Raw genomic sequence first — 10,847 nt, 5'->3', positions numbered from 1 at the left:
TGGACAACCAGAGCAAAACTCCATCTCAAAAAACAAAACAAAACAAAACAAAACTTCAGAAGATCTTATTCTCTCTTCTGTACAGGGATGAAATCTTTAAGTTATATCCTATATTCAAACCCATACAATATACATATTTACCAAGGTGATTACATCTGAACTCTTTTTTTAAACATTTCATAAAGCCTTTAGCTTTAACCTTTAATTAGATCAATATACTAATTAATGCAAGAAAAAGTAAATTGAACAAATAAGAGGTAAAAATATCTATCTTCATACACATTTATAAACATATACTGTTCAAAATTGTACAATATAGGCCGAGCACAGTGGTTCACGCCTGTAATCCCAGCACTTTGGGAGGCCAAGGCGGATGGATCACTTGAGGTCAGGAGTTAGAGACCAGCCTGACCAACATGGTAAAACCCTGTCTCTACTAAAAATACAAAAATTAGCTGGGCAAGGTGGTGGGCTCCTGTAATCCCAGCTACTCGGGAGGTTGAGGCAGGATAATCGCTTGAACCTGGGAGGCAAAGGTTGCAGTGAGCTGATACCAAGCCACTGCACTCCAGCCTGGGTGACAGAGCGAGATTCCGTCTCAAAAAACAACAACAACAACAACAAAAAAACTGTACAATATGAGGATCCTTAACTTTTGGGTTAAAAATATAATTCATCAGATAATGTTTTTGTTTTACTGTTTTTTTTTTTTTGTTTTTTGTAAAGCCAGTCAACTTTAGCAGTGGGAGACTGTATACCAACTTTAGTGACACTAATGTATCTGAATATTAAGCTAATATATAATATAAACACTTGAAATAGGGAGTTCATCTTAATGAACTCTACCTTCCAGAAACAGTTCACTCACATAGAAAAAATACTCCAACAAAGCTAAATCAGATAATACAAAAAATTCAGAAAAAAAATTACAATCATATATACAATTTGTAACTCAAATATTTTAAATATTTGCCCACCAATAAAAAAATATACAAATTGTTTGTTTAAAATGTACATTGAGAAATATACTTTTCCATGAAGATCCACATAATATAAAAATGTATCTTAAGGACCACATGATAATCTATACAAAGCATGGTTAGTATGAAACATTAAGGGAAGGTAGCTGCCAAAGTATTCACAGTCTCTTTTGGAATGTCAAGATGAATTCCTTCAAAATAGTGCAGGAATCTGTCAAAATTACAAAGAAAAATACAATTTAATATTAACATTTTCATCTTATGAAAATACGTATTAATCTTGAAAAAACTATCTAAAATGTTGTTTTTAATAAAGCCTTTACCTTCTTTTACTTTTTCCTTGTTCTTTTAGCTTCTCAGTCTTACAGATGTTTCGAAGGGTTGGCAGGTACTCAATTATACTAGCTTGTCTATTACCCACATAGAGAAGAGATCGACTCGAAAATACACTTTTAATGACTGCTATCCTCTTCCAAGCATTCCTGTAAAAGTAATGCATTGTTTTTAATTTTTAATGCCCAAGAAAAATGCAGTAATCCCAATCACAAGCAGTTTAGTTTCCTTGCCTCTGGTCTAGACCAGATGACATTTCCAGATTAATTTCCTGTCAGCATATCAATCACTCCCATACTGAAAAATCTCAGTAACTATCTGCTATCTATCACAGCAAGACCAAACTCCCTCCTGGGTCATTCAAGCGTTACCTAAATCCACCCCAATCACTCATTCTTTCTCTTCCCAGCAATCAGGCTGGTCTCCTTAACTGTCTCATTAGAAGCTGCATTATTAATGTTAAGGGCTTACAATGATCAACAGTATAGCACTTTTAAATTAAGCAAAAACTAATGATTTCCCCTTTACTATTTATTACTAAAAAATAAAAAGTAAAAGAAGTAAGACTTACTCTAAATTAGCTGCTGACTGACTAAAGTATACATTATTGCGCTTTTGTGAAATATAAAAAGTAAGATCATTGGTTGGATCTCTTCCTAATTTCTTGCAAGAATTCAAGTTTTCCAGTGCTTTTGAAATAGTAGAAGAACATTTAGTAAAGCTGAGAGCTTCTGCAGCTGCTTTTAATTCTCCAGAGCTTTGAGAAGTCCATCCATCATTACTCTCAAGACTAAACTCATCACAAAGTCCACTTTTAACCTTTCCATTTGTCCAACTAAAGTCATTTCTACCGTATTCGTTTTGTTCCCTTACATCAGTTAAAAGGGCATCTAAGAAGGACATGTTATCCATGAACTCAGAGAGAGAATTTAAACAATGAGAAACAAGGGCAGAACATTTTTTTTCTGCAGTTGTTTTGGGAGGACGAGGAATAGATTTCTTTGTCTCTGAATTGCTTCCTTTGTCTCTGGCTTTGCTTTCTTCTGAATTTGAGGAAGACGACACAGGGGACAGCCTAACAGATTCATCAGGGAAGTCCAAGTCAGTGTCGAATAAGTCACTATCATCTAATATTACCAATGTTTTCTTTTGTTTCTTTTTCTGGGACTTTTTCAATGGCTGTTCTCTTTCAGAATGTTTCCTAGCAAGACAGTTCATACTTTTTGTTGCTGCACTGGCATCCACAGTTACTGATGAGCCACAAAAGTTTTTAGTTTCTGGAATGGTATCAACTGGTAATGGTAGAATAAACTCAAGATTACTATATAAAAAGTCTACATTCCGCATTTGGAATTCTGTAAGAAGCTGGATGAGTTTATGCCATTCTTCCTTTGTTGTGATTTTGTGCTGAAAAACAATGTTGAGTAAAGAAATGTTATAGCATTACATAGTTTGAACACTTCTTGTATGAATATAGTGTTATCCCTATTCTAACTTCAAAGTATTGAGTCACTACCCCTCATAATTTTATCTATATTTAATATATCAAAATAGTACTATAAGTCTAAAAATTAAATATAGACTTAATTTGGAGAATTAAATTCTCTATATATGTAGTATATACTCCAATATTATTAGAAGCACATTTATTTAAAACCACTTCTCTGAAATAGTCTATCTGAAAAATATTCTAAATTCTATTCTAAATCCTGTAATATACATTCAGAGCAATGCCTATGCACCATTTGTTAAAGTGATAGAATGTGTTAAAATCAGAGACCTAAGGCTTATACAAATTATAGGCATAGTTAAGTTAAACTTAAGATTCAAAAGATAGGAGTCTAGTGTTGGGAATATGAAAAGGAATATAAATTCAACATTGCAAAACAGACATTGAAAATACCTTTAAAAATGAAAATAAGTCTTCAGATGGGGAAAAAATGTTCTTAAGACCAAACAAGGTCTCAGCACAGCCACTGTCACATTTCGGAAGGTCTATACATTTCTTTTTAGTATTTTTAGGGTAAATTTTGTTATCAAGGCCATGTTCGGAGCAAACTAGTTGTACATTTTTGCTATTTCCACCTACAAAATAAAAGAAGATCTTAGCGCTCTCTATATATGTATTAAACAAATTGTATCAAACAATTATTTAAAGCCTGAGATCCTTTGACATCTTCTGGACAAATATCCCCATTTTGTTGTTTAATTCATTAAGAGTACAATATAAGCATTATTATTATTATTATTTTTTTTTTTAAAGAGAAAGTATCACTCTGTCACCCAGGCTGAAGTGCAGTGGTTCAATTTCAGCTCACTGAAACCTCCACCTCCTGGGTTCAAGTGATTTTTCTGCCTCAGCCTCCAGAGTAGTTGGGATTACAGCCACGCGCCACCACACCTGGCTAATTTTTGCATTTTTAGTAGAGACAGGGTTTCACCATATTAGCCAGGCCAATCTCGAACTCCTCACCTCAAGTGATCTGCCCCCTTGACCTCCCAAAGTGCTGGGATTACATGTGTGAGCCACTGTGCCCAGTCATAAGCATTATTTCTACCAAGATATGAACTAAGTGAGGTGATGGTGGGGGACTTTCAAAGCCATCCAACAGAAAAAGTGCAAGGACTGTGAGCAGGCAAATCACAGAAGAAAAATAAATGCCTAATATTAATTTCAGGCTGGGTGAGGTGGCTCACGCCTGTAATCCCAGCACTTTGGGAAGCTGAGGCAGGTGGATCACTTGAGCTCAGGAGTTCGAGACCATCCTGGGCAACATGGTGAAACCTCGTCTCTACTCAAAATACAAAAATTAGCCAGGCATGGTGACGCATGCCTGTAGTCCCTGCTACTAGGGAGGCTGAGGCAGGAGAATAGCTTGAACCTGCGAGGTGGAGGTTGCAGTGAGCTGAGATCACGCCACTGCACTCCAGTCTGGGCAACAGGGTGAGACTACAATTCAAAGGAAAAAAAAAAAAGAAACAGTAATTTCAGCGGGGCACAGTGGCTCACACCTGTAATCCCAGCACTTTGGGAGGCCAAGGCAGGTGGATCACCTGAGGTCAGGAGTTCGAGACCAGCCTGGCCAACATGGCGAAACCCCATCTCTACTAAAAATACAAAAAATTAGCTTGGTGTAGTGGTGCGTGCCTATAATCCCAACTACTTGGGAGGCTGAGGCAGGAGAATCACTTGAACCTGGGAGGCAGAGGCTGCAGTGAGCTGAGATCACACCATTGTACTCTGGCCTAGGCGACTGAGCGAAGCTCCACCTCAAATAATAATAATGATAATAATAATAATAATAATTAGAAAGACCTAATAAGAAGATATGCAATTTCACCAGTAAGCATGGAAATGTAATTTTAAAATAATATACTGTACGCGTTTCACTTTTTAAATTGGCAGAATTAAAAGAATTATAATGTAGTTCTATCAGCAGTACACATGAAAAAACCATCATATACTATTCATGGGAGCATAAGTTGGTACAATTGTCATCAGAGGGCAGTCTGACAACTATCAAAATGTAAAGTGTATACACCCTTTGTGACCCAACAGTCATACTTCTAGAATTCTCTCCATCAGTATTACAGACATGTTCAAGGATATATGTATAAAGATATTCACCATATTTTAATGTCAAATTGAAGATAATTTAAGTGTCTATAAGTAATGGTTAAATTATGGTACATCCATTCTATTCTATAGAAAAGCATGCAGCTGTGAAAAACAGTGGGATAATAGGACCATATGTGCTGACAATAAACTTAAAAATAACTAACAACATATATAATAATAGGTTAATTTTCCTAAATATTTTTATGTTATATGCATAAAGGTCTAACTGTGGCTACTTTCAAGAAGTAGGGGAATATTGTTTTATGTATGTGTTTTTTTTTAAAGGCAGGAATGAAATGTATATTAAAAAAAGGACCTTTAAGAAGAGAAATTGGCCGGGTGAGGTGGCTCATGCCTGTAATCCTTTGGGAGGCTGAGGTGGGCAGATCACGAGGTCAGAAGATCGGGACCATCCTGGCTAACATAGTGAAATCCTGTCTCTACTAAAAATGCAAAAAATTAGCTGGTCATGGTGGTACATGCCTGTAATCCCAGCTACTCGGGAGGCTGAGGCAGGAGAATCGCTTGAACCTGGGAGGTGGAGGTTGCAGCGAACCGAGACTGTACCACTGCACTCCAGCCTGGACGACAGAGCCTGGACGACTCTGTCTCCAAAAAAAAAAAAAAAAGAAAGAAAAAAAAGAAGAGAAACTATGCTATACTTATTTTCTGTCTTCTAAAGTTCTTGCTGTAACAATTTATATCCAGTGGTATATCAAAAAGTTATTAACTAATTTGTTACACAAGGATATTTTCCATGTGTTATGTATTATATTTACTTTTGAGATATGGTTATAGCTATGGGCTTACACTGAATAGAATATATAGGCATATCTACTTTGAAAAAGAATAATATGAAGCCGGGTGAGGTGGCTCATTCCTATAATCCCAGCACTTTGGGAGGCCAAGGAAGGTGGATCACTTGAGCCTAGGAGTTCAAAACCAGGCTGGGCAACATAGTGAGACCCCTGTCTCTACAAAAAATACAAAAGTTAGGTGTGGTGGTGCACGCCTGTAGTCCCATCTACTCAGGAGGCTCAGGTGGGAAGACGGCTCGAGTCCAGGAGATTGAGGCTCCAGTGAGCCATGACTGCACCACCACTGCACTCCAGCCTGGGCAATAGAGTGAGACACTGTCTCAAAATAAAAAAAAATAAAAAAAAAAAAAGAAGAAAAAAAAGAATATGTTAAAATGTTAAACTAATGAAAAGAAAAAACTGATAAGGAATTAATATTACATAATTTCACCTTGGTTTCCTTGAAATATTTGTGTATTTACCAGAGTAGGATCTGTAACTAGAGAACCGTGACTATGGAGCATGGAAACCACAAACTAAAACTTCTTCAGGCAAGGAGCCATGTCTTAACCATGTAAACACAAGACCCGACATGGAGAAGGTACTCACTTGAATTAGGTAACAATGACTGAAAAAAAAAAAAAAAAGAAATAAAAGCATTTCTGAAATAATAAAGTACTTAGGAAAGATAGAATTTAAAGACTCCTGAAGTTAAAAGTGATTGTACATTATAGTTACATAAAAAGAATACTATAGGCCGGGCGCGGTGGCTCAAGCCTGTAATCCCAGCACTTTGGGAGGCCGAGACGGGCGGATCACGAGGTCAGGAGATTGAGACCATCCTGGCTAACACGGTGAAACCCCGTCTCTACTAAAAAATACAAAAAACTAGCCGGGCATGGTGGCGGCGCCTGTAGTCCCAGCTACTCGGGAGGCTGAGGCAGGAGAATGGCGTAAACCCGGGAGGCGGAGCTTGCAGTGAGCTGAGATCCGGCCACTGCACTCCACCCTGGGCGACAGAGCCAGACTCCGTCTCAAAAAAAAAAAAAAAAAAAAAAGAATACTATATATCTATATATCTATACTCATGTAGAAAAACCAATGTTTTTAGTAAGTGAAAAAGTTGTTAAATAATAATTTTAGTATCATTTGTTTATAAGGAACTATATGTTAATAAATGTATACGTAACAGTTTGAAAATTTAAGAGTCAAATTTCTGGGGAGGAAGCTGGACACAGTGGCCTACTTAGGAGGCTAGGACAGGAGGATCGCTTGAGCCCAGGAGTTCAGGGCTATCCTGCATTATGATCCTGCCCATGAATAGTCAGTCGCTATACTCTAGCCTGGGCAATATAGCGAGACCCTACCTCAAAAAAAAAAAAAAGAAAGAAAGAAAAACTTTTGAAGAGGAAAGGGGAACAGGGTCAGAGGTTTTTTCTGTGTTTGTCCTTTAATTTTTTTTTTTTTTTTTTTTTTTTTTTTTTTTTTTTTTTGAGACAGAGTCTCGCTCTGTCATCCAGGTTGGAGTGCAGTGGTGCGATCTTGGCTCACTGCAGCCTCTGCCTCCCGGGTTCAAGCAATTCTCCCGCCTCAGCCTCCCAAGTAGCTGGGACTACAGGCACGTGTTGCCACGCCTGGCTAATTTTTGTATTTTTAGTAGAGACGGGGTTTCACCATATTGGCCAGAATGGTCTTGATCTCCTGACCTCAAGATCTAACCGCCTCAGCCTCCCAAAGTGCTGGGATTACAGGCGTGAGCCACCGTGCCCAGCCTGTGTGTGTGTTTTTTAAATTAAACAATGAGATCATCTTAAAAGCGCAACTACAAAAGAGTAAATAACTTACAGATTAGTTCAAATCTCTCATTTTTGAGGTGAAAAAACAGGCTCAAAAAGGTAAAGTGAATTTTGGAGCTTATATATTAATTGTAAAGAGCAGCATAGCCAGGAGAAAAATCCAACTTTCTAGGTCCAGTTTAATTCTGTTTACTCACGTTGACTGCAAAATTTTTTCTTTTAATCAGAGTCTCACTCTGTTACCCAGGCTGGAGTGCAGTGGCATGATCTTGGCTCACTGCAACGTCGATCTCCCAGGTTCTAGCAATCCTCCCATCTCCACCTCCCAAGTAGCTAGGACCAGAGGCATGCACCACCATGCCTAGCCAAATTTTTGTAGAGATTACAGTTGTGAGACACTGTGCCAGGCCAAAATGTTTTATGAACAAAGTTGACATATGCATATTTATTTTGAAGATTAACATAACAAGTTGCTTAAAATGTTTATAATCTTTCAACTATTCTAGTATAGCACAGAGTTTTTTTAAGTAAAAAAAAAAAAAATTTTTTTTAGGGCCAGATGTGGTAGCTCACGCCTGTAATTCCAGCACTTTGGGAGACCAAGGCAGGTGGATCACGAGGTCAGGAGTTCGAGACCAACCTAGCCAACACAGTAAACCCTGTCTCTACTAAAAGACAAAAAAAATTAGCCGGGCGTGGTGGTGGGGGCCTGTAATCCCAGCTACTCGGGAGGCTGAGGCAGGAGAATTGCTTGAACCTGGGAGGCAGAGGTTGCAGAGAGCCGAGATTGCACCACTGCACTCCAGCCCAGGCAAGAGTGCCAGACTCCATCTGAAAAAAAGAAAAAAAAAACTTTTTTTTTTTTTTTAAGATATGGGATATTGCTGTATTGTCCAGGTCAGAGTGCAGTGGCATAATCATAGCTCACTGCAGCCTCAAACTCCTAGGATCATGTGATCCTCCTACTTCAACCTCCTGAGTAGCCAGTACACGCCACCCTGACTGGCTTATTTAAAAAATTTTTTTTGGGCCGGGCACAGTGGCTCAAGCCTGTAATCCCAGCACTTTGGGATGCCGGGACGGGCGGATCACGAGGTCAGGAGATTGAAACCATCCTTGCTAACCTGGTGAAACCCCGTCTCTACTAAAAAATACAAAAAAACTAGCCGGGCGAGGTGGCGGGCGCCTGTAGTCCCAGCTGCTCAGGAGGCTGAGGCAGGAGAATGGCGTGACCCGGGAGGCGGAGCTTGCAGTGAGCTGAGATCCGGCCACTGCACTCCAGCCTGGGCGAGAGAACAAGACTCCGTCTCAAAAAAAAAAAAAAAAAAAAAAAAAATTTTTTTTGTAGAGACAGGGGTCTCACTTTCTCGCACACGCTGGTTTTGAACTCCTGGCTTCAAGTGATCCTCCCGCCTTGGCCTCCCAAAAATTTTATTGTAGAGACATGGGTCTCACTATGTTGAACAGACTGATCTGGACCTCTCGGCCTCAAGAGATCCTCCACCTTACTCTCCCAAAGTGCTGGGATTACAGGCATGAGCCACTGCACCCAGCCATAGCACAGATTTTTAAATAGGGTCCCATAATAGAAATGTCTTTAATAACAAATCAACTTACCATGAAGGGTTAATGGTCGTTCTTCTAAAAATCCACCTCCACTTCTAATCCAGAATTGTAAGTAAAGGATACTTTTTCTGATATCACAAGTATTTGCAGTTAACAAGGTTACAAAGTCTTTTATATCAGTTCTAAAATTCTCAGTTAAGCAAATCATTTGTAGGTAGCTGGCAACATTTAGCTTCAAAACAGAGAGAAATGTGGTTAACTGCTGAGTTAAAATAGATACAGCAATAATACATACAAATAATATCTAAAAGTGAGACAAATTTTGCTAAAATTCACATTATCCTAAATGCTCTTCTTGAGGATGAAACTGCTTTAAAAATATAAGGGAATATACTACTAAATTAAAAGCATTTATATGTGTTTCTTTTATTAACTGTATATTGTGCAAGACAGCAAGGAAACTTTTATAGGAGATTCTCCAACCTGAACACTGGCAGTTTTACAAACCTTGACAAAACCCCTTAGGATTAAGTAATAGTATAGCTTGATAGAATATCTTACAACAAAATTATAAATATGATACTGTAACACTGAAAAATACACAATTTTTTAAAAACAGGTTAGAAATTGCACTAATGAGTGCATAAAGCTAATTAATTTTTTTTTTGTAGAGATGGGGGTCTCACTATATTGCCCAGGCTGGTCTCAAACTCATGGCATCAAGCAATCTTCCTGACTTAGCCTTCCAAAGTGCTGGGATTATAGGCAGGAGCCACTGTGCCCAGCCAAGAAATTGAGAGAGGCTGAGGCAAGAAGATCACCTGAGGTCAGGAGTTTGAGACCAGCCTGCCCAGCATGGTGATACCCCATCTCTAACTCCAGCTACTCAGGAGGCTGAAGCAGGAAAATCACTTGAACCTGGGAGGTAGAGGTTACAGTGAGCCAAGATCACACCATTGCACTCCAGCCTGAGTGACAGAGCGAGACTCTGTCTCAAAATAAATAAATTAAAGAATTCAATTTATCAAAGAGTTTTCCACAAAGAAAACTCGTAAATTCACTGATGAAGTATATAAAATACCAAAAAATAAAGAATATCAAACCTGTACAAACTCTTAGAAAAAAGAGAAGGAAACATTTCTCAACTCTTTTTGGGGGCAGCTTAACCTTAATATTTAAAGCTAACAAAGACAATTCTTAAAAAAAGAAAAGAAAAGAAAAGAAAAGAGGCCGGGCGCGGTGGCTCAAGCCTGTAATCCCAGCACTTTGGGAGGCCGAGACGGGGGGATCACGAGGTCAGGAGATCAAGACCATCCTGGCTAACACGGTGAAACCCCGTCTCTACTAAAAAATACAAAAATCTAGCCGGGCGACGTGGCGGGCGTCTGTAGTCCCAGCTACTCGGGAGGCTGAGGCAGGAGAATGGCGTAAACCCGGGAGGCGGAGCTTGCACTGAGCTGAGATCCGGCCACTGCACTCCAGCCTGGGCGACAGAGCGAGACTCCGTCTCAAAAAAAAAAAAAAAAAAAAAGAAAAATATGATTTCAACACATGCAAAAGAAGCTTTTGATAAAATCCAATACCCACTCTCGATAAAAAGTCTAAGAAAACTGGAATAGGCTAGGGGCCGTGGCTCACGCCTGTAATCCCAGCACTTTGGGAGGCCAAGGCGGGCGGATCACAAGGTCAGGAGATCGAGACCATCCTGGCTAACACGGTGAAACCCTGTCTCTACTAAAAAATACAAAAAATTAGC

At 39.0% G+C, this 10,847-nt stretch overlaps 1 protein-coding gene across 2 annotated transcripts in view; it reads right to left on the bottom strand.

Annotated features, from left to right (window-relative positions):
* Window positions 1–266: 266 nt before the first annotated feature.
* The window catches only part of ATAD5 (ATPase family AAA domain containing 5), a 62,452-nt gene continuing 51,871 nt past the window's right edge, over window positions 267–10,847 (bottom strand). Inside the window, exons 19-23 of one of the 2 annotated variants that reach the window (XM_073004839.1) lie at window positions 9,143–9,323; window positions 3,217–3,398; window positions 1,885–2,720; window positions 1,304–1,462; window positions 267–1,191 (exon numbers count right to left, since the gene is read on the bottom strand). In XM_073004839.1, coding sequence (XP_072860940.1) covers window positions 1,113–1,191; window positions 1,304–1,462; window positions 1,885–2,720; window positions 3,217–3,398; window positions 9,143–9,323 — 1,437 coding nt within the window. In that variant the 3' untranslated portion in view covers window positions 267–1,112. The remainder of the gene's footprint in view (window positions 1,192–1,303; window positions 1,463–1,884; window positions 2,721–3,216; window positions 3,399–9,142; window positions 9,324–10,847) is intronic. The other variant, XM_073004838.1, reaches the window with a different exon arrangement.

Source organism: Chlorocebus sabaeus, chromosome 16 (assembly GCF_047675955.1).
Source record: "Chlorocebus sabaeus isolate Y175 chromosome 16, mChlSab1.0.hap1, whole genome shotgun sequence".
Lineage (NCBI taxonomy): Eukaryota > Metazoa > Chordata > Mammalia > Primates > Cercopithecidae > Chlorocebus > Chlorocebus sabaeus.
The sequence above is the reverse complement of the archived record's forward strand: the minus strand, read 5'-3'. Positions and strand labels throughout refer to the sequence as shown.